The sequence below is a fragment of the Sphaeramia orbicularis genome, chromosome 9 (assembly GCF_902148855.1).
Source record: "Sphaeramia orbicularis chromosome 9, fSphaOr1.1, whole genome shotgun sequence".
Taxonomy (NCBI): Eukaryota; Metazoa; Chordata; class Actinopteri; order Kurtiformes; family Apogonidae; genus Sphaeramia; species Sphaeramia orbicularis.
The window spans coordinates 39816112-39842724 of NC_043965.1; the positions used below are offsets into that span (position 1 = coordinate 39816112).

A 26613-nucleotide genomic window follows, 5' to 3' on the forward strand; every position below is an offset into this window, starting at 1 on the left:
GTGTACATTAAGCTTTAGTAGGCTATAACAGTTCGCCCCTGTGGGCTTTTCTGGGTCTCCAGCAGAGTCCTCCCCTCATCCTTTTACAGACATTATGCTAAAAAGCAAGGCACATCACTGCACATTAGAGAGCTACAGCTAACACACTATCTGCACACGTTCCAGGATGAAACGTCCACGAAGCCCTGTAAACCTGATTTCAACACGCATCACGTATGACTGGATTACACTTAAACTGGATCACCTTAAACTCACAGAAAAGGTTAAAGGTGATTTAACGACAACAAACAACAACTCACACACAAGTGAAGCGGAAACATAGTGGTGTTTTAGATCTATGAGTGTAATCCAGCCAAATCGCATTAAGACACAGAGTGCATGTTGCTGCCGGGTGGAAAGGCAGCAAAAGAGTCGTAAAAATACAGGGTTTCACAGTTTGATAGTGCTGCCCTGCATGTAGATCACTGTGTTGTGTCTGATAAGGATGCTGCAGAATACACAAACAGGTAGCTAATGGTAACAATTACCGTACTGATTTTGTTTTCTTTGCAAATGGATATGAAATAAAACATTAGAAGGTTGGATTTAGGACTCAGGTCACATACTGCGCAGTCTGGGGCTTTTCCACTTGAGACTCGCTGATGCCTCCTCAACAGATGAAACATCTCTACAATCCGGAGATGATACTCACAGCTGTTTAATTCAGTGTTTAGCCAAATGACAGCTGAGGCAGATGTCACTGGTGTTTCAGGTGATAGCCAGGACTTTTCAACATTGCCTACAGGGGATCCTTCAAGCGTACATTCTGCCAGACACAGGTTCTCTATCTACAAACTGCTTCAGGGGATAGAGTAGGCATTCTGAGCAGCTCCATTACACACACATGCACTCACACACCCACACATGCCAAGTTCAGAGCTTATATTTTGCTATTTTCTCCTCTATCACCTCTTTAGAGAAAGCATTTCAACCAAAACTACACATCGATCCTTGATTTCAAAAATGTATCGTTAGGGAAGGGGTATTCTGTGAAACTATATTTCCTCCATAATATTTCACAGAATGCTCCCCTGTAAAAACAAGGACGTGATGTGTTCGCAGTATGCCGGTCTCATGTTAGAGCTTCACTCCAAAATAGACTGTGTGAAGTCACACAGTGTGTGTGATTGAAGATGTGTGAACCTTCACTCTGCACTGAAAGAGAGTTGGTGTGACAAGCAAAAGCTGTGAAGATTCAATGATCTGAGCGTCTGCTTCTCTTTAGCTTTCAAACTGGAATGTGATCGTGTCATCAAAGTACTTAGCATTGGTTTTCAGCACTCAGCAAACCTCTCAAATGCAGGATGATAGTTTACTGCGAAGGGGAATGGGGAATAATAGGTTGAAGGGTGTTGTAGGTGGTGATGGTGTTCAATGAGCTGGAATGTCCTCTTCTTTCTAAGGATGAAGTCTTGCTGAGTACATCGGTATGACCTTCCAATGAAACCGTGGCCATGTTTTGTGTTGGAGGGACAATGTCACACATTCATTCACACTGTACTTTTGTATAAACACATACACAAAAGCAGCAGTGTGAACAGTCAGCTCACTCTCTCCCAGCTGTCTGCAAAAATACCAGCCTGTCTATTCTTGAAGGTTGTTACTAGAGTAGAAACTGGACGTCTCCGACACTGTTTTCGACACGCTCCGGGAGGACGACCCGTTCGAGGTGAGATCCAAGGAAGAGCTATGTGGTCTGGCCCCAACAACACCTGTCCCTGGACCAGCTACAGCCTTATGCTTGGGCGGCTCTACTTCATCCCCGATCTGCAGAACAGTGGAAACGGTCGTCTCCGTCCTGCTGGCCTTGTACACACTGGTTTGAGACTGAAGATAGCGGGTGGACTTGAGTTCCAGGCCTTCGTAAGAACCACGAGGGACACATGGGCAGCAGCGGAAGGCCTGTTTAAAACCAGCACGGAACCTGCACAGAAACAGATGAGTTAGTGTTAGTTTGATGTGAACAGAGGAAAAGGGACTGACTGCCATAGTTATAATCCCAACTACTGAGGAGATCCCAGAGGGGATATGGTATGATATGTGGCAAACACACCAATCAACCTCACAGTCACCTAAATGAAGAATTTAATTGGAACTAGAAAAGCACTCGGAGAGCACAGACCTCCGCCAAGGCAGATCAGTGGGCCCCCGTGACCCCTCCGACCCCTGATCACTACCAAAATTTTATCATTTGTTCCTTGTGCCAGTATCAACATTTCCTGAAATTTTCATCCAAATCTGTTCATAACTTTTCGAGTTATCTTGCACACAGACAGACAGACAGACAGACAGACAGACAGACAAACCAACATCGACAAAAACATAACCTCCTTGGCGGAGGAAAAAATCTAATTTGTTATTTCATCACACCTAAAATTAAAAGTAAACAAATTAATACTCAACAGCCATGTTGCAGACTTTGTAATCACATGGATATAGATCACACACACACATGTTCTGGAAATGCACAAATATTCAACCCCTCTGGGCGAAGGTTCACTCAGCTCTCTGTGCGTTGGGATATGCAATCCCAAATTCTTGTCTTGTTCTTTACCTCAGACATTTGGAAGAAATGGTGCATAAAGGAGACATATATCTTGTCAAGATCCTCCTGGTGGCAGGAAAGAAGGCCAAAACAAAGAACTGGCTTCAGACTGATGCTCCGTCTTACAAACAACAGCTTTCAAACGCAGATGGTATACTTGTCATGGAATATATTTCATATAAACTGAAGTTGAAAGAAAATCTCTTCATAAAAAACTGGGGAAAATGGCTGACATTCAGGGAAAAATGTGTCTATTAAGGGGCCTAAACATATTCTGACACAAACACAGGCTGTTCTTTTCATTTGTTTGTTTTCTGTTCTTTTATTTCTTTTCTTGCTCTTCAACCTGAGTAGACTGGACTGTATTATACTGATAAAAATGAGAAATAAATAAAACTTGTAAAAAAATTGAATAAATAATAATAATAATCCCAACTACATGCAGGAGGACTTACTTTACAGCTGAATTAGCTACTTCAGTTACATCCATATGTTGTTCTAATGTGAGTGACATAAATATTCACTTTGTCCTGGTGTTCATAAATCTGGGTCACATCTAGAACTGTAGTGTAGTTGGACATTATCAGGAGATTTTATTTCAAGACCATTACCAGCAGATCCTGCCTTCAGGTTCTGTTGATCAGGTGTGATTGGATGCACCTGTGTTTCCACCACAGCTTAGGGTAATTGTTGTGAGTGGGTGTGGATATAAGGAGGCTGACACTCACTGTTCGGGCTGGTTGTGACCTCAGTGGAGTCAGCGTCTCCATTTTGATCTCCCTGTATTACCCTCAAAAGAAAAGCCCAGTATTGCCTTTTGAAGTCATTTTGCCCCCATTCATTTAATATCCACTTAGTCTTTGGATTTGTGGGTCTAAAGACTTTTTTTTTTTTTTTTGTCTATCCTTGTGATAGATTTTGTAGGTGGTGCAGGACTGATATGCTAGTTGATAATGTGTGCAGTAGAGTTCTCAGTCATAGTTGAGCTACAGCTCCCACTGTGTTAAAGGACACTGTTCTGGTTGAAGATCGTAGCAAAATTGTTTAAAATTGATGCACTTTAAAAAAAGTACTGTTGCCTGATGCCATTTTAATAAAGGGCCTGTGTTTTACACCTTTATTCATGTTTTTGTGTGTGTGTGTGTGTGTGTGTGTATACGTGTGCGTGCATGTGTAGCCTGACACATTGCTCAGAGCCATTAAAACAGGGGTGTCAAACACATCTTAGTCCAGGGGCCACATTCAGCCTAATACAATCTAAAGAGGGCCGGACCAGTAAAATAATACAGAAGGTTAAGAACTTATGAATAATGTTGACCCCAAGGTTTTCTCTATGTTTTTGAGTGAAAAGGTAAGATTCTGTAATGAAAATGTTTACATCTACAGCTGTACTTGAACATAACATGAACAAATATAAACACCCTGAAAATTCTTAAGAAAAGGAAGTGCAATTTTAGTAACATTATGTCTCACTTTATCATTTATACATGTGCATTACAACTTGCAGATCACAACGGATCTACAAAGACACAAAACATTTAATAACAGGCAGAATATTATTAAAACTCCATACTTCTATTAAGACATTTAAGGTTGTTCATATTTGTTCAAGCTGCTCACTTTTTTTTGTAAAGGTTAGTCTGTAAATGTAAACATTTTTGTATAATTTAACTTTTTTTTTTTTTTTTTTTTTTTTAACAGTAAATCAAAGAGAAATATTTGCAGTTTTCATTATTTATAGGTTATTATGGTAGTATTTTACTGGTTCTGACCCACTTTAGATTGAATTGACCTAAAATGATTTTAACATCCTTGATTGTTAATATCTTCAGTGTAATTTTTGCATTTCACAAATTCATCCCGGGGGCTGGGTCGGACCTTTTGGTGGGCTGCATGTTTGACACCTGTGCATTAAAAAGTTCAGCAGGATATCTCACTTAACTCTCAAGTGTGACTCTTGCTTATTGATATCTAGCCTTATTTCTCCAAGTGAATTTTAGGAGAAACCTATGAAAAACATTTTAGACAAAACTGAAACTAAAGTGAGGCTCAAATGAGAATCACAAATTTGTCTCAAAGAGCTGTTGAAGAGCAAGCTTATAGCAATAAAATTTTCCTTTGGGGAGGGTTTCTACCCAAACCACCAGAGCCCTTCTTGGCCCATATTTATGTACTGTTTTTGTTAGATTCCCTTAGTTCCACCCCAAGACTATACTTACTGTATGGAAAACGTAACAAAGACCAGCAGGAGTATTGGTCTATTTGACCAAATCTGTACTTTGGAAAATATTCAAGATGTATAACTTCTTTTTTTTTTTTTTTTTTTTTTTTTTGTTTGCCAATTTTTGATTCAGCTTTCTACAGACAAGTTACTCATCTCACCCCACATACATATCAAGCTGTAGCATTTGATAAACTTTTGCTGCCTTTCCAGTACGTGGAACTGGCTCGACTCGACTCGGGTACCAGGTACTATTCCTGGAGACCGTTTCCGTTACAGGATACTCCCGACTTTAGAGTACCTGAAGGTCATAATGACATTGTGTGTAACTTCCGTGATGTCTACGCAGAGAGTTGCTGATAAACTCACTCATTGTGTGAATCTCATGTGTAGCAAGAATAGGATACCAAATTATTTATTAATTGAGTGTTGATTTATTGATTAATTTAATTATAGACTTATAACCAAACTTAAATCAACTCAAAACAATAATTTGGAAATCTTGCATAGGTGATAGTTCGTTGACTGCACAGTGAACCCATGTGTGAATAACAGTACACAAAGCACAACTGAGGCAATGGATTTATATACATATAAATACTTTATTAACTAAACTAAGACACACAAATAACATAAAGACAAGAGACAAATACAACAAAAGGAGCAGGAGATTATGGACAGGAGAATATGTAAATTAAGTTGGCAGATAGCTATATTCAAGAGATTATAATGTTAGTGAGGTTACGTTGAGGTAAACCTACTTAACTTGGAATAACACCAACTCAGATAAATCAGGAGCAAGTTTTCTTACAAGTTGTTGCGGTGCGAATGCAGCAACTGGCACGGCCTTGACGGCGGAGGGATGAAGTCTTCTGACGTAGTTCGAAGCAGGAACAGGCTGTGAAGCGACGTGCTTGCGCTGGAGGCCTGAAGGTCTGGAGTTCTGAAGTTCTGCTGGCTGGAGGAGGTTCACAGCTGGCTCTGGCGGCTGGTTCTGGAAAGCTCACCAGGAGAAGTGGAGAACAGCGAAGATGATAAAGCTCTTTGGAGAGCTTAGAGGATAGAACAGCTCTGAGATCCAAGGAGATGGTCAAGACTCCTTGGAGAAAGCTCTGCTCTGCTCTGTGAGAGCCTGGGAGATGGGAAAGACTCCCTGCGTAGGTGAGAGCAGCGAGGGTGGAAAAAGCTCTTCTCTTTGCGTAGGTGAGAGCAGCAAGGGTGGAAAAAGCTCTGCTCTATGAGAGCCTGGGAGAGGTGGAAAAGACCCCCGAGATGGAAAAGACTCTCTGCGTAGGTGAGAGCCCAGAAGATGGACAGGACTCTCCTGAAAAGTTGGTTTCATTTACTTTTATAGTTTGTCCAAAAACCAACCCGGAACGCCTTCCTCATGAATATAGATGAGTCATCGATGCCTTGGGGCGTTGCCTTCTTTGTCTGTTTTCGGCGGGAAAACGCCTCCTTTTGCCAGTCATTTACATATTTCAGAGTATCATCTCTCTCTCCCCCCCCTTAGGAGAGGGAGAGAGAACCTCATGCAGACTTGTAAGAAAACTTCTCCCAACCTTAAATAAGATCCTGAAATAAGATCCTTAAACTTTGTACATCACCTGTAACCTCACTTAAGCATCAGTAAAATAATAGCATGATTATTCAGACATGCTATAAGCAGTGATACTCTTACTTTCACATAATTTACCGTGAACATGATCAGGATACACATATGTGAAACCACAGGTCAGGCGAATGGCTTAAGTATTACATGCATAAAAGAGTTAATGTGCTAAGTTAATCAACATTAACACATAATGTAATACATTATTAACATGGCACATATAGTGATTTTGTCATTCAGTCTTTTGTTCGTCTCTGGGTTCATCTTCACCTTTGGATAAGCAAGAATGATGGAACACAGATGTTGAGAGGCAAAAGTCGACTAGTTGTAAACACCAGTTTATGAGTCCTCAATTTACTATGGCCGAGGAAATGGCTCTTGATGAAGAACAGATGACAATAGCTGAGGAAGTATTTTTTTAAGTCCATTAGGCTCATTCCTTACGATCATCTGTCTTCGTAAATGTCATTTGCAAAGGATGTCCGGGCATTGACCTGCTAAACAACCAATCAGCATGGTTGTTCAGGAATTTGGTTTGACACGGAGAGGAAGATAATATAATTTATAATTCTGTTTTTGAGTCTGTTCACTCACTCCACCATCATCCGGCTACACATGTCAAGCTCACATTGAATCTTTTCATCGGCCACCAAGGACAGAAATGTCTGAACCTCCGACCACAATGTCATTTTACGGGCTGTCATCTTGGATTAGCCACTGAATTTATTTACTGTAAACTTCAGAATCTGTTTTTGTTTTAAATGGTGTGTCGCACATTGATAAGGCAGAGAAAACTCTCTGGCCAGTCATTGGTCTGCAGTGTTTACATTTCACATTTTAATATCTCTTCACCCGTTTTGGAACCTTGGCCAAGCAAGTACTAGAAAACTAGTACCGGGTACCAGGTTCTTTTATATAACAGACACACAAAAAGGTTGAGTCGAGCCGGTGCAACATAGCATTTGTTGCCTTAAAGTCCTTGTTGTAGATCTAGTCTGGTCTCATGACTTGGTCTTGCTCTGGCATGGTCATGGTCTTGATATACTCTAGTCTCAGCCATGACTTGATCTTGGTTTGGGTGTTTTTGGCTTCAACACTACCTGTAATTGACTTAATTTTTTTTTAGCAAAAGCTCTCTAACTTGAATGCAAACAATGGCATTAATTCAGTAACCCCAGACTGTTTTGTTGCATGATTTGATCAATAATCCTGAGTGTAAAGGGTGGGGAAGCAAAATTTACAATGAGCATTTAGTTGTTTTTTCTCAGCAGGCACTACGTCAATTGTTTTGAAACCAAACATATATTGATGTCATAATCATACCTAACACTATTATCCATACCTTTTCAGAAACTTTTGCCCATATGAGTAATCAGGAAAGCAAACGTCAAAGAGTGTGTGATTTGCTGAATGCACTCGTCACACCAAAGGAGATTTCAAAAATAGTTGGAGTGTCCATAAAGACTGTTTATAATGGAAAGAAGAGAATGACTATGAGCAAAACTATTACGAGAAAGTCTGGAAGATACTATTAAAGAAGAATGGGAGAAGTTGTCACCCGAATATTTGAGGAACACTTGCGCAAGTTTCAGGAAGCGTGTGAAGGCAGTTATTGAGAAAGAAGGAGGACACATAGAATAAAAACATTTTCTATTATGTCAATTTTCTTGTGGCAAATAAATTCTCATGACTTTCAATAAACTAATTGGTCATACACTGTCTTTCAATCCCTGCCTCAAATTATTGTAAATTTTGCTTCCCCACCCTGTATACTAGAACAAAACCTACAATGGGCACTACATGCTAGCTGTTCCCATCCACTTGGTCCACTCAGCTAACAAACCCTGCTTTTTTTTTTTTTTTTTTTTCCGCAGTTTTGACACATAGTTTGCCAAGATGAACAGATGGAGGATGACGCTGATGACCTATGTGGTGGATTATTAAACACACATGTACACTGTCCATGAAGTTGCGAAATTTCACCTCTTTATTCCTTTTTACACACATCAATAGAGTCCCAGTTAGACTTTCTATTAAGTGAGATGAGTGCTAAAGATGCTAGGCTAATCTACCCACACCAAACCAATAAAACTACTGTCTTTACTTAAATACATTAGTTGTCTATCAATTCCTCTATCACTTACATAATTCAAAACCACATGTTTAAGCTTTATTCTTTTTTAAAATTTGTATTTACTAGCGGCATTGTACCCGTGATGTCATTGTACGATAGCGCCCTCCCGTGGTGCAACAGTGGCATTGTAACTGTACGCCCTCCCGCGCTGCAACATCAGGACATCGATCGGATGGACGCCGGACACAGAACGTGCATTATAGTAGGATTTCTTTAATTTACATTTCCAACAGTCAAAAACAGCACACTTGGAGACCATCCCTGTCTCATCTGTTTACTATTTAGCTACACCCGGGCATAGGAAACAAACCAGCAGATAAGGGATAGATGCAGTATTTGTTTCCTGAATTAAAGTTTACCATAGCTAATGGAGACAATATTTAAATTGGCAAAGAGTGCAGACTGTCTCTGTATCTAGAGTGTTTATCTCTACCAAATATTGCCTGTGACATTTACAACTGACTTTTTCCACCATCATTTGGTGATTAGCTGATGTAGATGAGAAGTCGGGAAGGTGGGAAAAGGGAAAACGTCAATTGTTTCGGGGGATGAGAGGAGACTGATGGAAAAATAAGACTACAGGGCCATTATCAATTGCTTCAGAATTTAAATTGTCTGAGCTGATTGAGACAAAAGTGAGTCAATATCCTGTACAGAATGAGGCTTACGCTGTCCTCTGCTATATAATAAAGCTCACACAATGACACAATGCACAACACAATGTACAAAAGATACCAACTTAATTTTGGATGATAGCTATGAACCAAGTTTGAGCTTGATTGGCCTACTATATCTATTAATAATGTCCAAAAAACCCAAATTTTTTCAACAGAAGTGCCCCTGTTTGGACAAGTGATAATATTCATGGAACACCGATAGGAACCATCAATTACCAGCCAGAATGTCAGAAAAGATATTGGATATTTGTTGGACAATCAATACGAACCAAGTTTGAGCTTGACTGGCTGACTATTTTCTTAACCCTTTCATGCATGAATTATGAGAACCTTAATCAAGATTTTTTTTTTTTCCTGAGTGTTTTTATCCCTCTTTAGGCATGGAAAAAAAAAACAATGTGATTGAATTTTTTTTTAAATCAACCTGTTTTTCATGGAGTTACAAAAATGTCCACTCAGCTACACCATGAATTTTATTCTTGAAGCAAAGAAACATGTATTTAAAACCCAATATCATAAAGTGATATGAAAACGGTGAAATGAAACCATGTTTAATGCAGCTAATCTGATGTTTTCTCACATTTTAACATATTCTAATACTAGTTATTACTCACTTCATGGAGATAATATGCAAAAAATAAATATTAACAACTGATTTCCACTCAAGAACCAATCAAGAACAGCAAAGTTACAATAATGGTATGAATTGCAGTTTATGAGTTGTTGCATAAGTGTCCACTGTGTTGGTTGATATGGAACTAAAACAACAAAACCCATGAATATACAAGAGTCAAGCTGTAGAGTAACTGTCCACTGTAGTGACCACTATGCATGAAAGGGTTAATAATGTACAAAAAAACTAATTTTTCAACAGAAGCTGCCACAACCATTTGGAAAAAACACACCACCTCATATCAAACATCACATCATGTAAACTCAAGGTAGTGGCATGAAGAAAGATAGTTGTTAGACAATCGATATGAACTCAGTTTGAGCTACATCAACCTAATGGTGGCAGAATAATGGTCAGAGAACCAATTTTTCTTCACAAAACTCCACCTAGTGAATGAAAATGACACTATGTGAACTCTGGATGGTAGTCAGAAACTGGATATTTGTAAGAAGATCAGTATGAACCAAATTTTATCTCAATTGGCCTATTATTTCTTGATTTATGCCCAAAAAAGTGATTTTCAACAAAAGTGCCCCCATTTGGATGACTTATACTCATAGAGAAGCTGAAATCCATAGGCGTCCTCTATGTTGATTGTCAAGGGATGAGAAATCCAACTAAATCTGTCCTGGTTAACGTATTCACATGCATCCAGGGGCATTCAGGGTAAAACCATAATATCCCAAAAACTCCATTTCAGCGATATAATAAGGATCCAGCAGTCTGGCCCACATATTTAAATTTTTATAACTAAATGAATTTCAGCGCCAAAAACACCCAAGTGTGAAATCTCATTTCTACATCAGCAACAAGACAATTAACAGACGGCTGTAAATGAAGACAGAGGGAGATGACTGATTAGAGACAACAAGCAGAGCTGTCCATCTGTCCTTTTTGTCAGACAAAGGTCTTTCAAATTCAGTGGCATTTTTGTTGCCTGTCAGGATGTTTATGCAGAGTTTGAGAGTAAACTGTCGATGTTCGCAGCGAAAATTGGCTAATTTCAGAAACAAAAGTCTCTGAAATTGGCTGCACTTCAGTTCATGTGTTAATCTAGGAGGAGCTAAGATTTTCTTTCCTGACAAATGATTTCAGTGTCGGCATGAGCAGCCGTTCCACTGACAGTTTTCAGCCACTTGTCACTACAGCAGCGGTGAATGATGGGATATTTCTATTTCGGTAATGTGAAGGGTCTGTCAATCAGCTGCAGTCTGAATGGCAATGGATATGTCACAGTAGAGATTGAAATCCAGTAGGATTCCTAATCCTACTAGGACAGATAGGAATTGTAGTTTGTCCTAGGACAAACTGAAATCCTACAAGAAATTAGGATCTGAAAATTGGAATTCCAATCTGTCCTAGGAGAATTTAACTCATAATGGCCCTATGCAAATGTGTCCATTTACATACCAATGACATTTACTTACGGCCATTGAATAAGGTTGGACCAAACGGCTGGCACCCTGGTTACAATGTGTATTAACCTAAGGGACATATACTGTATCTAAGATATGAAAATAATTCAGCTGGAATAGTGATGGCGAAATTGTATGCTTACCTATGCTGAAATTGACTGGAATTTTGGCTGTGAAATGATTCAGTCTATTTTCCATACATTTTGATATAATCTGACATTCTCCTAATAGAATCCGAGATTGTCCTGACAGAATTCTTATTTTTTTTTGCCATAGGACAGACTGAAATTCCAATCTTCAGATCCCACTTCCAAATAGAATTACAATCTGTCCTAGTAGGATTGCAAATTCTCCTAGGACAGGTTGGAATTCCAATCTTCAGATCCTAATGTCTTGTAGGATTTCAGTTTGTCCTTGGACAAACTGAAATTTCAATCTGTCCTAGTAGGATTTGTAATCAGATAGGAATTGTAGTTTGTCCTAGGACAAACTACAATTCCTATCTGTCCTAGTAGGATTAGGAATCCTACTGGATTTCAATCTCTACTGTGACAGATACATGAAACAATTCATGAATAAGAACTGACCTTTTCTCCACCCTCAATGAATATTCTGGCCTCCTTAAAGAGCCTCTAAACTTGATGTTTTCAAATTAACTCTCCACCTTAGTGCACGGATGACTTCAAGTTTCCACATCATCACAGAAAAGCTGAAGGTGAACATTTCTGTAAAGTCATAAAACCTCCAGTAAATCTTTCCTTTAAACTCAGATGTAATCTTTCTCCTTTTTTTTTTTCTCTCCTCCATTTCACCTTCAAATTTCAATGCGTGAAAATAAAATTACTGAGGTTTAAAGTACACACAGAAAGGCTGAAATTTTGTTCAAAAGGTCAACCATTAAGAATTCATTACTAAACAATTGGGAGCGGAGCTTTGGGATTCTGCGAAGTGCTTTAAAGTTTTTCCAATTAATTTATTTCAAGAAAATATGTGACATGAATTCTAGGTGAGTTGGCGTGAACCTGCAAGTACCTGTACACATGAATATTCTCCTGTTCTCAAGCACCTTCACTCTTTTCTTCATGTCTTATTCTCTCCACTAAAGATGAGAGTGGAGGAGTTGAGGAGGGGTCGAGGTACGTTTAAGAAAATTAGATCAAAAGACTGAAATATGATGCATGAACAGCAAGGTTATTAAAAAAAATAACGAAATGACGAAAACTAGAACTGTAAAAACATTTTCATTAACTGAAATAAATAAAAACCATAGTTAAAAGAAAAATATATTAAAAAAATTCTTATTCAATAAAAAAAACCTGACAAACTAGAATTGTAAAAAATATTTTCGTTTTCTGAAATAAAAACTACAATTAAAAGGAGAGAAACGAAAACTAACTGAAACTGTATTGTGTAAAACTAACTAAAACGTATAAAAATTATGGATAAAATTCCCTTAGTTTTCGTCTTTGTCAATGTCGGATTGATATTAAATCGATTTATTTCCCTCGAGCAATTTTAGCTAGCGGCACCATATGATATTTGACGGTCCGTCACTTGTGGTTTCCAGTCGTCTTCTGGTCCCCACTCTACCTGGAAACATGGAGACTAAAGTTTGGAGAAAGCAGCAGAGTCCTGTCTGGGATTTATTTGAATACGATGGAGAAGAAGATAAAAGATACAACATAACTAAAATTAAAACTAAAACTAAGCATTTAGAAAAAAAACTCAAACTAATAAAAACTAGCCAACCTGGTCTGAAAACAAATTAAAACTAACTGAATTAGAGAAAAAAAAGCCAAAACTTAATAAAACTAAACTAAAATGAAAAATCCAAAACTAATATAACCTTGCTGAACAGCTCTATCATCTGACTATTTTGACTAATGTACCACTGTTTTATTATCTCTGGCAGATGTGTGTGAATATTTGACATGTTTTCTGTGTTCTATTGTGAAAAAAATATGGGCTGATGTGCTTTTAAAATCACTGAATTCTCTATTGTGGGTAACTCATTTATCAGATGGGGGTAGTTGTTTATTTACCTGCTTTACTAGTTTCAGCTGCTTCCTGTAGCCTCCGTCAGAAGCGTCACATGATGTAGCTGTGACGTGTCGTCTTGGGGATGCAACGGTACAGGTAGCTGATGGTTCGGTCTGTACCTCGGTTCTTGGGCCACTGTTTTGGTTCGGTTTCAGTGTGTGTTTTTTGCATAGAGAACAGTTTTTTTTTTCTCTTTTCTCCCTAAATAATACTTTTATTTTGCTTGGCAGTAAAATCTGAATTTCACGGTAAGAACAAATTATCACTGTACTGAATAAAATAGCACTCTCTGTAGTGAACAATATCACCCTTTCTTAGAGAGATACAGAGCCTGGGGCGCTGCTGGCAACTGTGGGCCACATGAAAGCTTAACGTTGTGGGTTCTTAATAGAATTCAGTATCTTGTCGAGTTGTTGGAGCGGGGCAAGGTTGGTGTGAAGTGAAACTTAACATGCTTTCAACGTCCGACTCCAGCCTTCTATACCTCTATTATACCGTGGCCCTTACACGAAATTGTCACAACTTCTAACCTCCACTGGAACCCCTTTACTGTTCTATGGGCCCCCCAGAAATGCTGGGCCCCATGAATTTGCCATTTTCAACCCCCCTTTACAGCGCCCCAGTAAAGCGCCAATGCAAAATCAATTCCAAAACCGAAATCCTGCAGTCTAAGGGTGGATTGTCCCATGCCAAGCGAACCAAACAGTACATAGTTTTTCCAAGTACCGTTGCATCCCTATGTCTTATAGGCTGTTAGGAGGATTGACCAGACAGTAGGGAGGGTTTGTGCCCCTTGCTGTCTGACCTTTTCTCCAGGGCCACTCCTCCTGAGCAGCCTATAAGACACGTCACAGCAACATCATGTGACACTTCTAACGAAGGATACAGGAAGTAGCTCAGTGGTTCCCAACCTTTTTTGGCTCATGACCCCATTTTATCATCGCAAATTTCTGGCGACCCCAGACATTCAAAATGGAGACTTTTTTTTGCTGAAATTAATTTGTTTTTGATCATGTGATAGTTTCCTATACTGTGTTGCAAATAAATGTTAATTTTAGATGACATTTAGTCTATATAATGTATATTATCATGAACGGAAGCAGAAAAGCCAGGTGTAGATTACTGCACAAAGGGAGAGTTTTATTTTCCTTGGTCAGGATATGTACAGTCAGTCCAGCTTGGATTTACAAGGCTGACAATTAATACTGAACAAACAATAACTCAAACTATGAATTATGAAAGAGCTGCAGCATCTGAAACCGACCACAATGAACATTTGAAAGATAAACAGTACCACAGTGCTTCAGTTTGTCATGTCTTTTATGTATTGGGATTGTCTCTGTAAACTCACCATATATTTTTCATTAGTAAGGTTTTTTTTTTTTTTTATCAATTACTAGAAGTTTCAGGCGACCCCATTTGAATTCCAAGCGACCCCACATGGGGTTGCGACCCCAAGGTTGAAAAACACTGAAGTATCTGAAACTAGAAGGTAAACAAACAACTACCCCTGTCTGATAAATGACTTACCCGCAATAGTTATATTTGGAAGACACTATGAATCTTTACCAGACTCACTGAATTCTCATTTCATTACATTTTATGAGTGATTAAATGCACTGTCAATAGTCACTTTTCCATTTACCCTCAAATTGGGGCTCAAATATAACTAGCGCATAAAATTTACCAGATGGAAAAAAAAAATTTCGCCGAAAGTCTCACTTTTCAATTAAAAGTTTTTGTGCTGGCAAGAGGTGGTTTTTCAAGTGTAGCACAAATGGTATATCACATAAAACTGTAATGGAAAGACCTTTTTTCACAACTAGAATCTGGTGAATTAAAAAAACAGATGCTGACGTACGTTACAACAAGCGAAGAAGAAGAAGAAACATGTTGCGGTATGTGTGGACACACCAGGAAACCTAAACATTTTTTTTATTTAGTATGAGATAGAGGGGTAATATATAGTAGTAGTAGTGATGATGATGATGATGATGATGATGATGATGATGATGATGATGATGATGATAATAATAATAATAATAATAATAATAATAATAATAATAATAATAATAATGAATATATCTGTAAATCAACACCATATTTACATTTGTTGCCGAGTTTATGGAATGACTTCTTGTGTCATCTTGTGATAATAAATAAATCATCACATTTGTGAATTAATGGAAAAAGCGATATTACACACTTCTGTTTTTTCGACATCTAGTCAATATCAAAGTTTTGCGCAGATGTCCAATGGAAAAGCGACTAATTACAACCCCACAGCAGTTCATTATCCTGCTTGTGTTGTGGTTTGTTTGCTCCAGACATGCCACACCTGTTTTACATGTGTTACTGGTCCAACTGCCAAAAACGCTCCTGCAAAGGATATAGTGATGGATTGTCAGTCATAGCTCCTTAGTACAGGGGTATTCAAATCCAGACCTTGAGGGCTGGTATTCTGCATGTTTGAGATATTTCCCTCTTCCAGCGCACCTGGTTCAATTAATGATCTGCTCATCATCACGCTCTGCAGAAGCCTGATAACGATGTAATGGCTTCCAGTTGTGGTGAAAGAAGAAAATATCTAATACATGCAGGACACTGGCCCTTGAGGACTGGATTTGAATACCACTGTCCTATTGTGTAAAGTCATGTGGAGGAAAATATTCCTTGCAGGTCTGTGTGAGGAGGTGTGGCTGAACTTCCCCTGCTGCTGATGAACAACACCTGCCTCCAATTACCATCATCCTCTGCTGTGTATTTAAACCTGATTCTTCCACCACCACATCGTGTGAGGATTCCATTAAATGTAGGTCTCCATGTCCTTTCTGTTGTGAACTTTATCCCGTGTACCTGGGTATCTGGAAAAACTGATATTTTCTCATTCATTTTTGCCTTTCGGTCATATGTAAACTGGTTTAAGTCACTGAACTGAACTGAATTATTTTTGAAAACTCTGGTCAATGTGGAGATTTTGGAAAAGTCAGATTTTGTGTTTTCGTGAAACGGCAAGAACAGACTAACCACTGCACTATCATGCTACCTATTAGTACATGATTCAATCCCTAATTAAGAGATTTTTCAGTGTTTTTTCATTAACCCTTTCATGCATACTGGTCACTACAGTGGACATCTATTCTACAGCTGTTCTCTTACGTATTCATGGGTTTTGTTGTTTTAGTTCCATATCAGCCAACACAGCGGACACTTATGCATCATCCCATACACTGCAATTCATACCATTGCTGTAACTTTATGTTCTTGATAAACCTGATCTGCAGTAACATGACTGAGTGTGAATCAATTGCTAATTATTTTTAGACTGTAATTAACAGTTTTGTGAAACAAAAAGGTTTTTTTTTTATATTATCTCCATGAAGTCAGTAAGAACTAGTATTAGAGTATGATAAAAGGTGAGAAAACATCAGATTAGCTCTATCAAAAATGCTTTTGTTTCATGGTTTTCACACAGTTTCACTTTCTAATATTGCATTTTAAATACATGTTTCTTTGCTTCAAAAATTAAACACATGGTGTCCAACTGAGTGGACATTTTTGTAACTCCATGAAAAATAGTTTAATTAAAATAAATAAATAAATAAATAAATCTCATTGTTTTTTTTCATGCCTAAAGAGGAATAAAAACACTTAGGAAAATCTTGACTAGGGTTCTCATAATTCATGCATCAAAGGGTTAATAAATGTTCTAGATGTTTATTTATATTGTGTGTGTATGTGCAAGGGGTAAATGTTTGTTTTAGGGTCCTGAACATCACAGTATGTGACAAAAATTACATCAACATCATGTGTGACCTTTGTTTATTATAACTTTATGATAGAGCTGTATGGAGTATTTATGTTGGGTGTCAAACCGGCAGCCTGCAGGTCAAAACCAGCCCTCCAAAGGTTCCAATTGGATGAATTTGCAATTGCAAAAATAACACTGAAGATATTGAGTCAATGGTTACATGTCCAGGGTGTACCCCACCTTCACCCATAAGTAGCTGGGATAGGCTCCACGCGACCCCCGTGACCCCAGTGAGGATAAAGCGGGTTCAGAAAATGAATGACTGAATATTGAGTCAATGGTGTCAGACTCTTTTCAGTTCAGGTTCTACATATGGATGAATATCAGCTTAAGTAAAATAATACCATAATTACCTGTAAATAATGACTCCAAATGTGTTTGTGTAAAAAAAAAAAAAGTACATTTTGCCTATAAATGATGACAACTTCAAAATTTTCTCAAGTGCAAAAATAACATTAAATTATGAAAATATTTACATTTACACACTAACCTTTTACAATGAAATGTGAAGAACCTGAACAAATGTGAATCTGAAATATCTAAAGAAAATTCAGTCCAATTTTAACAATGTTCTGCCTGTTACTAAATGTTTTGTGCCTTTGTAGATCTGATCGGTAATGCACATGTATAAATAAGCTGAGGCATAATATTGTTAAACTTGCACTTATTTTTCTTAAGATATTTTATTTTTTTCAAGTTATTCCTATTTTTTTGTTTGGATAGTTTGTAAATGTAAATATTTTCATAATTCATCGCACTAAAAATGAGCAAAGTGAAAAATTTTGAGTTTTCATTCTTTTTTATAGAGTATTATGCCATTACTTTTACTGGTTTAGATCAAACTGAGCTGTGTATGGCCCCTGAAAGAAGATAAATTTGACACCCCTGATGTAGATGAAAACTGATCTGATGTCTGTGACGTTACTGTTGAAATCAGACGTGTGTAAATATCTGTTTCTATAAATTCCCTGGCTATGTGTATACATGGCCTCAGTCTACTGGTTCTGGATCCTCACCTTTCCTCATTCCTTGTAAACCCCATGTTCCACTGCAGCCTCAGGTGCACCTCCTCATCACTTGACCAGCCTCAACATTTGTTTCATGAACAATAAACATTATGTCAGTGTTTTTCAACCTTGGGGTCGGGACCCCACGTGGGGTCGCCTGGAATTTCTAGTAATTGATAAAAGTAAAAACTTACTAATAAAAAATATATAGTGAGTTGACAGAGACAATCACAACACATGAAAGACATGACAAACTGTGAAGCTGAAACTGAAGCACTGTGGTTCTGTTTACCTTTCATTGCTGCAGCTCTTTCATAATTCATAGTTTGAGTTGTTTGTTCAGTATTAATTGTCAGCCTTGTAAATCCAAGCTGGACTGACTGTACATATCCTGACCAAGGAAAATAAAATTCTCCCTTTGTGCAGTAATCTTCACCTGGCTTTTCTGCCTCCGTCCACAATAATATACATTATTATATAGACTAAATGTTGTCTAAAATTAATGTTTATTAGCAACATAGTATAGCAAACTATTACATGATCAAAAACAAATTAATTTTAGCAAAAAAAAAAAAACATGTCTCCAATTTGAATGTCTGGGGTCACCAGAAATTTGTGATGTTAAAATAGGGTCATGGGCTAAAAAAGGTTGGGAACCACCGCATTATGTAATTCGCTATCTGCCTCTTTGCTTCTATTTTCAGGTTCAGTTTTGAAAAACTTCAGGTTCAGGCCATAACAGAGTGCATCAATGTGCTGCCAGTGTTGTATTAAAATGTGTTAAAATGAAAATGCCTGAATTTCCATGTAGATCAGCCTGAGTGCAGCAGAATGTCACTCTAACACTTTGCATATTTGCATGTGGTAGAAATTAATGTACATATACGAAATGTTGTAACCTTCAGTCATATCAAGTGATTCATTGTTCACTAATGCAGTGAGTCAAGACGGTGGGGAACTTAAAGCCACATTGTCAGTTCATTTCACAAATAAACTTTAAAAACTCAGTCTGTTTAAGCTGGCGTGACAGCTGTGTCATCCTCTGCTGTTAAATGAACTTGTTTATTTGCATTTAGAACAGGGAAGCGAGGTCTCATGAGTGAATACGTGAGACACACTCCAATACCAGGAACACGTACTTAAGGGCTGGACACTTGTGACTGGATTGTTCAGAAAGTGTTGTAATACCAGGTCTGAACAGGACCTGTCTCTGCACTATCAGCATTTGAACATGTAACACACATGAGTTATACATGTGCATGTACAGAACCTATTGTCTTAACATTATTGTAAATATTTATTCACTAATTTTCTGAACTGCTTAGTGCTGGAGTCTATCCCATCAGACAAAGGTGGGCTACACCCTGGACATGTTGGTAGTTTATAACAAGGCTGACATACAAACGAACAATTATTCAATCGAACATTCACACCTATGGGTAATCTAGACTGACCAATTACCCTATTAAATATCTATCTATCTATCTATCTATCTATCTATCTATCTATCTATCTATCTATCTATCTATCTATCTATCTATCTATCTATCTATCTATCTATCTATCTATCTATCTACTACTGCCTTTATTTTGAGTTTCATTGAACCACATTTCGACTTTTTTTCCTCAGAATTCTGACTTTAAACTCCAAATTCTGACTTTAAACTCCAAATTCTGACTTTTTTTCTCTGAATTCTGACTTTTCCCTCAGAATTCTGACTTTTTTTCCTCAGAATTCTGACTTTAAACTCCGAATTCTGACTTTAATCTCAGAATTCTGACTTTTTTTCTCTGACTTCTCCCTCAGAATTCTGACTTTAATCTCAGAATTCTGACTTTTTTCCCTCAGAATTCTGACTTATATCTCAGAATTCTGACTTTTTTCCCTCAGAATTCTGACTTTAAACTCCAAATTCTGACTTTAAACTCCGAATTCTGACTTTAAACTCCGAATTCTGACTTTAATCTCAGAATTCTGACTTTTTTTCTCTGACTTCTGACTTTTCCCTCAGAATTCTGACTTTAATCTCAGAATTCTGACTTTTTTTCCTCAGAATTCTGACTTTTTTTCTCTGACTTCTCCCTCAGAATTCTGACTTTAATCTCAGAATTCTGACTTTTTCCCCTCAGAATTCTGACTTTAATCTCAGAATTCTGACTTTTTTCCCTCAGAATTCTGACTTTAAACTCCAAATTCTGACTTTAAACTCCAAATTCTGACTTTAAACTCCGAATTCTGACTTTAAACTCCGAATTCTGACTTTAATCTCAGAATTCTGACTTTTTTTCTCTGACTTCTGACTTTTCCCTCAGAATTCTGACTTTAATCTCAGAATTCTGACTTTTTTTCCTCAGAATTCTGACTTTAAACTCAGAATTCTGACTTTAAACTCCAAATTCTGACTTTAAACTCCAAATTCTGACTTTTTTTCCTCAGAATTCTGACTTTAAACTCAGAATTCTGACTTTTTTTCTCCAAATTCTGACTTTAATCTTAGAATTCTGACTTTTTTTCACCAAATTCTGACTTTTTTCTCCGAATCCTGACTTTAATCTCTGAATTCTGACTTTAAACTCAGAATTCTGACTTTTTTCCTCAGAATTATGACTTTTTCCCCCTCAGAATTCTGACTTTAATCTCAGAATTCTGACTTTTTTTCCTCAGAATTCTGACTTCAAACTCAGAATTCAGACTTTTTTCTATGAATTCAGACTTTTTTCTCCGAATTCGGACTTAAGTCTCAGAATTCTGACTTTTTTTCTCATAATAATAATATGAAATACATATTGGTCCTTAGTTTATTGTATTTTTTTCCAGTGGCCCTAATCCTCTTCTGTACTTTCTGATATTCGGTTTTAAACACACGTTTCTTTACTTCAAAAATCAAATGCAAGGACATTTTTGTAACTCCATGAAAAAAAATTTTGATCGCATTGTTTTTTTTTTTTTCATGTGTAAGGAGGAATAAAAACACTCAAGAAAAAAATCTTTACAAAGTTTCTCGTAATTCATGCATGAAAGGGTTAATGCTATGACCCCATCTGTTCTGTGTCGGTTCCTTCTCACCTGTCATTGAGGCAGCAGTAGATAATGGGGTTGTACATGGTGGAGCTCATGGCCAGCCACATGATGGCCAGGTAGAACTGCTGGATGAACCTCTCCTCAAACATGTCAGGAAAGAACTGGTGCAGCAGGAAGTAGACGTGGTAGGGCAGCCAGCAGAAGGCAAACGTACACACCACCACGATCATCATCTTCACCACCTGTCAGACAGAAGAGCAGCGATATTTTTCATGTCTTTACTTCTTCACCTGGGATTTAATCTTTCAGGCCAATTTTAGAAAGACTGAAGAGGTGGAGAATGATACATTTTCTTTAATATTACACTCTTAATACAGATTTCACAGACTTTTGTTTAATGTTAAAAACCTTGACATTCAAATAAATAAAATATATGTCGAACCAATCATAGCAGATGTCCTCAGATTTCATTGCGTTCTTGTACACACGTTATATATTACATGTGGCTCTGCACTGATTGAGTCCTATGAGGTTTCAGCATTCACCATTTCTTTCCATTAACAAGCCTCTTTGTTGTTTCAAGAAGCGGTAGCAAATCTGTCAGCCCGCACAAAAAAAAGCAACAGCTCTTTGAACATTATGTCCATCAAAAAGGAAATCTAATCCACGGAGACGCATCATTAGTGCTGTCAATATGGGCTGCACTCACTGATTCACCTGACATTCATGTAAGTGGGCAGATGAAAATGATCTGAAAAGGCTGTCTCAGTAGAGTCGATTTGGTCAGGTTACACAGGGATTCCCAACATCAATACCTAAGATTAAAAAACAGGGGAGAAATCAATTCTGGCTCTGCAAAATGTTTTTTTAACCTGTAATCATTCCTGTCCATCACACCCCGGTAGACGGATTTTAAATGCAGTTTGCCTCATGTATATTTTTCATTACAATTTTCTGCAGGTTGTTAGATTTTTTTTATCCCACAGAGTTACTGATAGAAGAAACTTTTTAATTGTTGCTTGAAATGTTCTTTCAGTATTTGCGTCTCGCTTATTATTTTGTTATTAAAGCTGCAAGAGTTTCATAAAAAAAAAAAAAAAATGGTAAAAGAATAAAGAAACTGGTATAAATGGTAAAATTTGAAGCCACTTTTCCAAGATCTTGTCATTATCCCCTGTGTAGAGCAGTAGTTGTGCCATCAATCATGTGTTTAATCTCCTTAGCTTTCTGAAAATAAAGATTTGATTAATTAACATGTTTAACCCTGACCATATTTTCAGGGGAAAAATGCCTAAAAAGACATACCCAAAGTAAATGAAGAATTACTTATAATACTTATAATAATAAGATTCATATGGATGTTCTTGGTGTCTATGGACATTTAGAGACCTCACAGAATCTATTCCCATTGTCTAAAATATTTTATCTATTACTATGCCTGAGTAAACTGTAACAAAGTAAAAGAGAAATTAGAATTTTTTATCCTCGCCTTTTTTTTTTTCGGCTGGATTGATGATGATATGCATAAATTAATTGTTCGTGTCGGAGATTTTTAATAGCGTATATTTCACCCCACAAAGATTAAAAATCATGTTTGAACATTAAAGTTTGCACTAAAATACACTTTTGATGTACATTTATTAACATTAGGGTCTAAACTTTGAGCAAAAGTTGAAAAAAAACATCCATTGTCCGGATTTATTATATTTTTATAGTAGATGAATATTAATATAATTTTTTCAGCCCGCGGGTGGGCTGATAGGGCTAAAGGGGTTTTAAGGTAATTATAGAATTTTTGCTCAGTCATGACAAACAGGAATGTGCTGGAATATTTGCTAACATTGGCTAATTACAGTAACAAGCATATAAGACACCTTTTCACTAATAGCAGTGGCTGATAATTATCTGCTATATTTCAGGATTTTTCATAAATTTGTATGGATCTGAACCAGTGGCGGCTGCTCATCTTTCAGAGAGGGGAAGCTCATTGTCGGCTTACATAAAAAAAAAAAAAAAAGTAAAAAGTCAAGTTATTTAAACATAAATTCAGCCCACCCTTCCTTTTTAAGAAAATGGTCAGTGACCTTACCAACTAAACAAGAAAATGCTGAAATTATGTTAAATTGAAACAAGGAAGTACAATGAGTGTGTTTTATTTACAGTGCAAGAAATGAACAAGTAATTTCGTAGTGGTTTCTCTCTCGATTTCACAGCAGAATGCACGACAGTATTAAACTGAACTCTGTCAGTGAAGGAGTAGATCTCAAAATAGCTGTCAATCAAACGGGATTCAGCCTTTCAACTGATCCTCCAATCAGCACATGGAAGCCCAGCGTCCAGCCCAGCTAAGCTCCGCCCACAGCTCCATTCATCCCCAGAGACGCCGAGCATCCGGGGGCGGGACAACATCATGGCATTTATCCAATTACCGTCCAGTTTGAGGCAATGAAAAAAACTGTTCTACTCAGTCCCATTGAAGTACATGGACGCTAAGCGTCTACGGGCAAATGCACTGAGCAGGGATCGAATGAGAAAACAGCGCAACGGGAATGTATGAGAAGTGAACAACATCGAGTCTGTTGATTTGTGATAAAGCTGATTCTGAACGAACTCATCTGTGAGATAAACATGTTCTAACACATTTGTAGTCAATGAATTGTCAACACAACCGTACATATTTAACCATTTAATTTTCGTAATTTTAAGGGAAGCTGAGCTTCCTTGCAGTCTATGAGAAATCGCCTCTGGTCTGAGGGCGGTGCAGTGGTTAGCACTATGGAGTCAGAGCAAGAACATCCTGAGTTCAGTTCCACTGTTGGTCCTTGTTCTTGTCCTTGTTCTTCCAATGTTTATGGGGGTTCTTATCAGGGACCCTGACTTCCTATGAGCATCCAAAGATGTGCACTTAATAAGTTAATCGGTCAAACTAAATGTGCATTCCAGGCCACCCGTAACTCATTTTTTTCCAACCTTCTACTGGTGAAAATGCACTGGAATGGCAGTCAAACCCATGACTTCCCACTTGGTAACTCATACTAGATCGATGTACTCCCATTTCCGAGCTCTGACGTCACGTAGCCCATGAAACAACAACAGCAGCCCCCATGGATGCGGTGTTTGTGCAAATAGTTTATTAAAAAAGGTATTGCTGTAACGTAATTTATCTACAAATGTTCTGCATAATCAGCAGCTACTCTATCGTTAGCTAGTTTTCAGTCCACTGAGGACAAGAATAAATTAATACCAAATACGTGCCCAAATATCCAAATAATGTAACACATGTATAACAGCTTCTCTTGCCTTATATATCGTTTTTAGTCTGCTGTTTCCACCTCTGGGATAGAAATGATTGTAAATGAACATAAGCTCCGTACAGTCCGCCATGCTGGTTTGTTTACATCTTACTCCCACAATTCCTTGCGCTCAGGCCATTTCTTGTGACTTGCCTGGAACATTACAAAGTCATGAGTCATGGTTTGAAGTCGTGACTTACGGGATCAAAAACCTGCCGGGAACACAGCATAAATCCCGTAGGTGTGAATGTGACAGAATGGATGTTCGTCTGTCCTGGGTGTACCCTGTGTCTGCCCTCAACCCACTTGAGGATTAAACGATTAAGACAATGAATGCATGGATAGATCTGTGTTTATTCAGAGATGATGAATGAAGAAAGTAATGAAGGTCTGAAAAACTTTCCAAAATGTTAACCTGGAATATTTCTTTAAGTGGGGGGCAATGACAACAAAAACAAAATAAAGTAACACTGGTACTATTGGCTGCAGTATCATTTTAAATATTGGTATCAGACAAGAATTTTGCAATTGATAAATAAGCAAAGGTGTCAGACAAATGGGCAATGATGACTGGGAGTTCAGTTGGTGTCGGCTGCTGCCTTATCGGTATAGACAGCTGCCTGTCAGCCAGCTGAGCCCATACCAAAAAAAAAAAAAAAAAGGATAAATAAATGCAAAAAGCCCATTGAACACTGCAGGGTTAACACCACTGAGGCTACGTTCAGACAGCAGGTCCTAATGCACAATTAGAATTTAGAGGTGAAATCCGATTTTTTTTTTTTTTTTTTTTCGTTGTTTGTTTGTTTGTGTTCGTTCATATCACACATTAAATGCTACTTCTATCAGTTTTGAGTATGTGACCCTGAAGTGACCTGTATGCGCAAAAGAGATCCTGATGTAATACTTGACCACGCAGGCACACACTGTGTTTACAGAAGTAACACACCTGGGATGCAGAATTATGACATTTGTCACATTTCAATGACGTAAAAGTCAGATAACTGCAACCTGGCAGTTCAGACTGAAGTTGTATTGCAAAATATCGGATACGTATTGGATTTAGGACCACATATGAAAGTGGCCTAAGTCGAATTTGAAGAAATTGGATTTGTGCTGTTCAAACTTTTTAACAGATCAGATACAGGTCACATATAGGAAAAAAATTGGACTTGGGCTACATTTGCCTGCAGTTTGAATGTAGCCTGAGGTGAGCCTAAGGCGTTCGTTGGTTCATTTTCAGAACCGTCTAAAACTCTGGAGAGTCTTGCTAGACCTTATCCCTGCTACTAACTGGTGAAGGTGGGGTACATAGACCATCACAGGGCTGACATATACAGACCAATAACCATTCAGTTTCACATTCAGGTGCTTTAGATGGACCAGTTAACCTTCTACGGTGCCTTTGGATAGTTGGATCCAGACAGAAGACACTGGGAGAACATGCAGAACGGTCCCAGTGCTAACCACTGCACCACCAGCGGCCTACCCCTAATGGAACAGCATGTTTACCCATGCTTAGTCTTTGTTCTTTGGATTATAGAGACAAAACACGAACGAAAATCCATAATTACACACTTACTTTGCATCACTAAGGGAAATTAATCACATTTGAAATGCATGACTTAAACTCATAAATGAATAAAACAAAACCCAGGGTAAAATTGCAGCTGTTTTAAAATCAAATGTAAGATGTCTGTGCTGCAGAGCTCTTTAGCCCTCTGAAAGCTTAGATGTCCTGCAGAGACATTTTAGTAAACATATCGCAGTGAAGCCACATGGGACTTTGCTTTGAGGGCGGGGAAACAAGTCTCTGCAGGCATCTCTATTAGGATTTACTGCATCTAAACACCTGACATGCATGGTCAATGAGAGAGGACAAACGGAACACAAACAGGTTGAGAATTAGAGCTGAAAGCATGAACGGAGAAGGAACAGACAGATCTAACAACAGGTGGGCTGGACAACCATCAAAGACGAGATGATCAGAGAACAGGATGAGAACCAGAGGGGAGCCCGTCTTAATGAGACAAGAGCTTCAGAAAACATGACTGGGGAAATTATGTCTGTAAAATATTGAGAATATGTGATTTTTTTATGCACTTCTGTTTTACTTTGTCATCATAT

At 37.9% G+C, this 26613-nt stretch overlaps 1 protein-coding gene and 1 long non-coding RNA gene across 2 annotated transcripts in view; one reads left to right on the plus strand and one right to left on the minus strand.

The window, feature by feature from the left end:
• Positions 1 to 1623: 1623 nt before the first annotated feature.
• Positions 1624 to 26613, minus strand: part of tacr1a (tachykinin receptor 1a) — a 167233-nt gene continuing 142243 nt past the window's right edge. Inside the window, exons 4-5 of the mRNA XM_030142516.1 lie at positions 21242 to 21438; positions 1624 to 1963 (exon numbers count right to left, since the gene is read on the minus strand). Coding sequence (XP_029998376.1) covers positions 1624 to 1963; positions 21242 to 21438 — 537 coding nt within the window. The remainder of the gene's footprint in view (positions 1964 to 21241; positions 21439 to 26613) is intronic.
• On the plus strand, positions 6991 to 25482 carry LOC115425148 (uncharacterized). Its single transcript, XR_003936193.1, has 3 exons — positions 6991 to 7001; positions 22314 to 22319; positions 25343 to 25482. It is a non-coding gene; the product is annotated as an uncharacterized LOC115425148 (long non-coding RNA).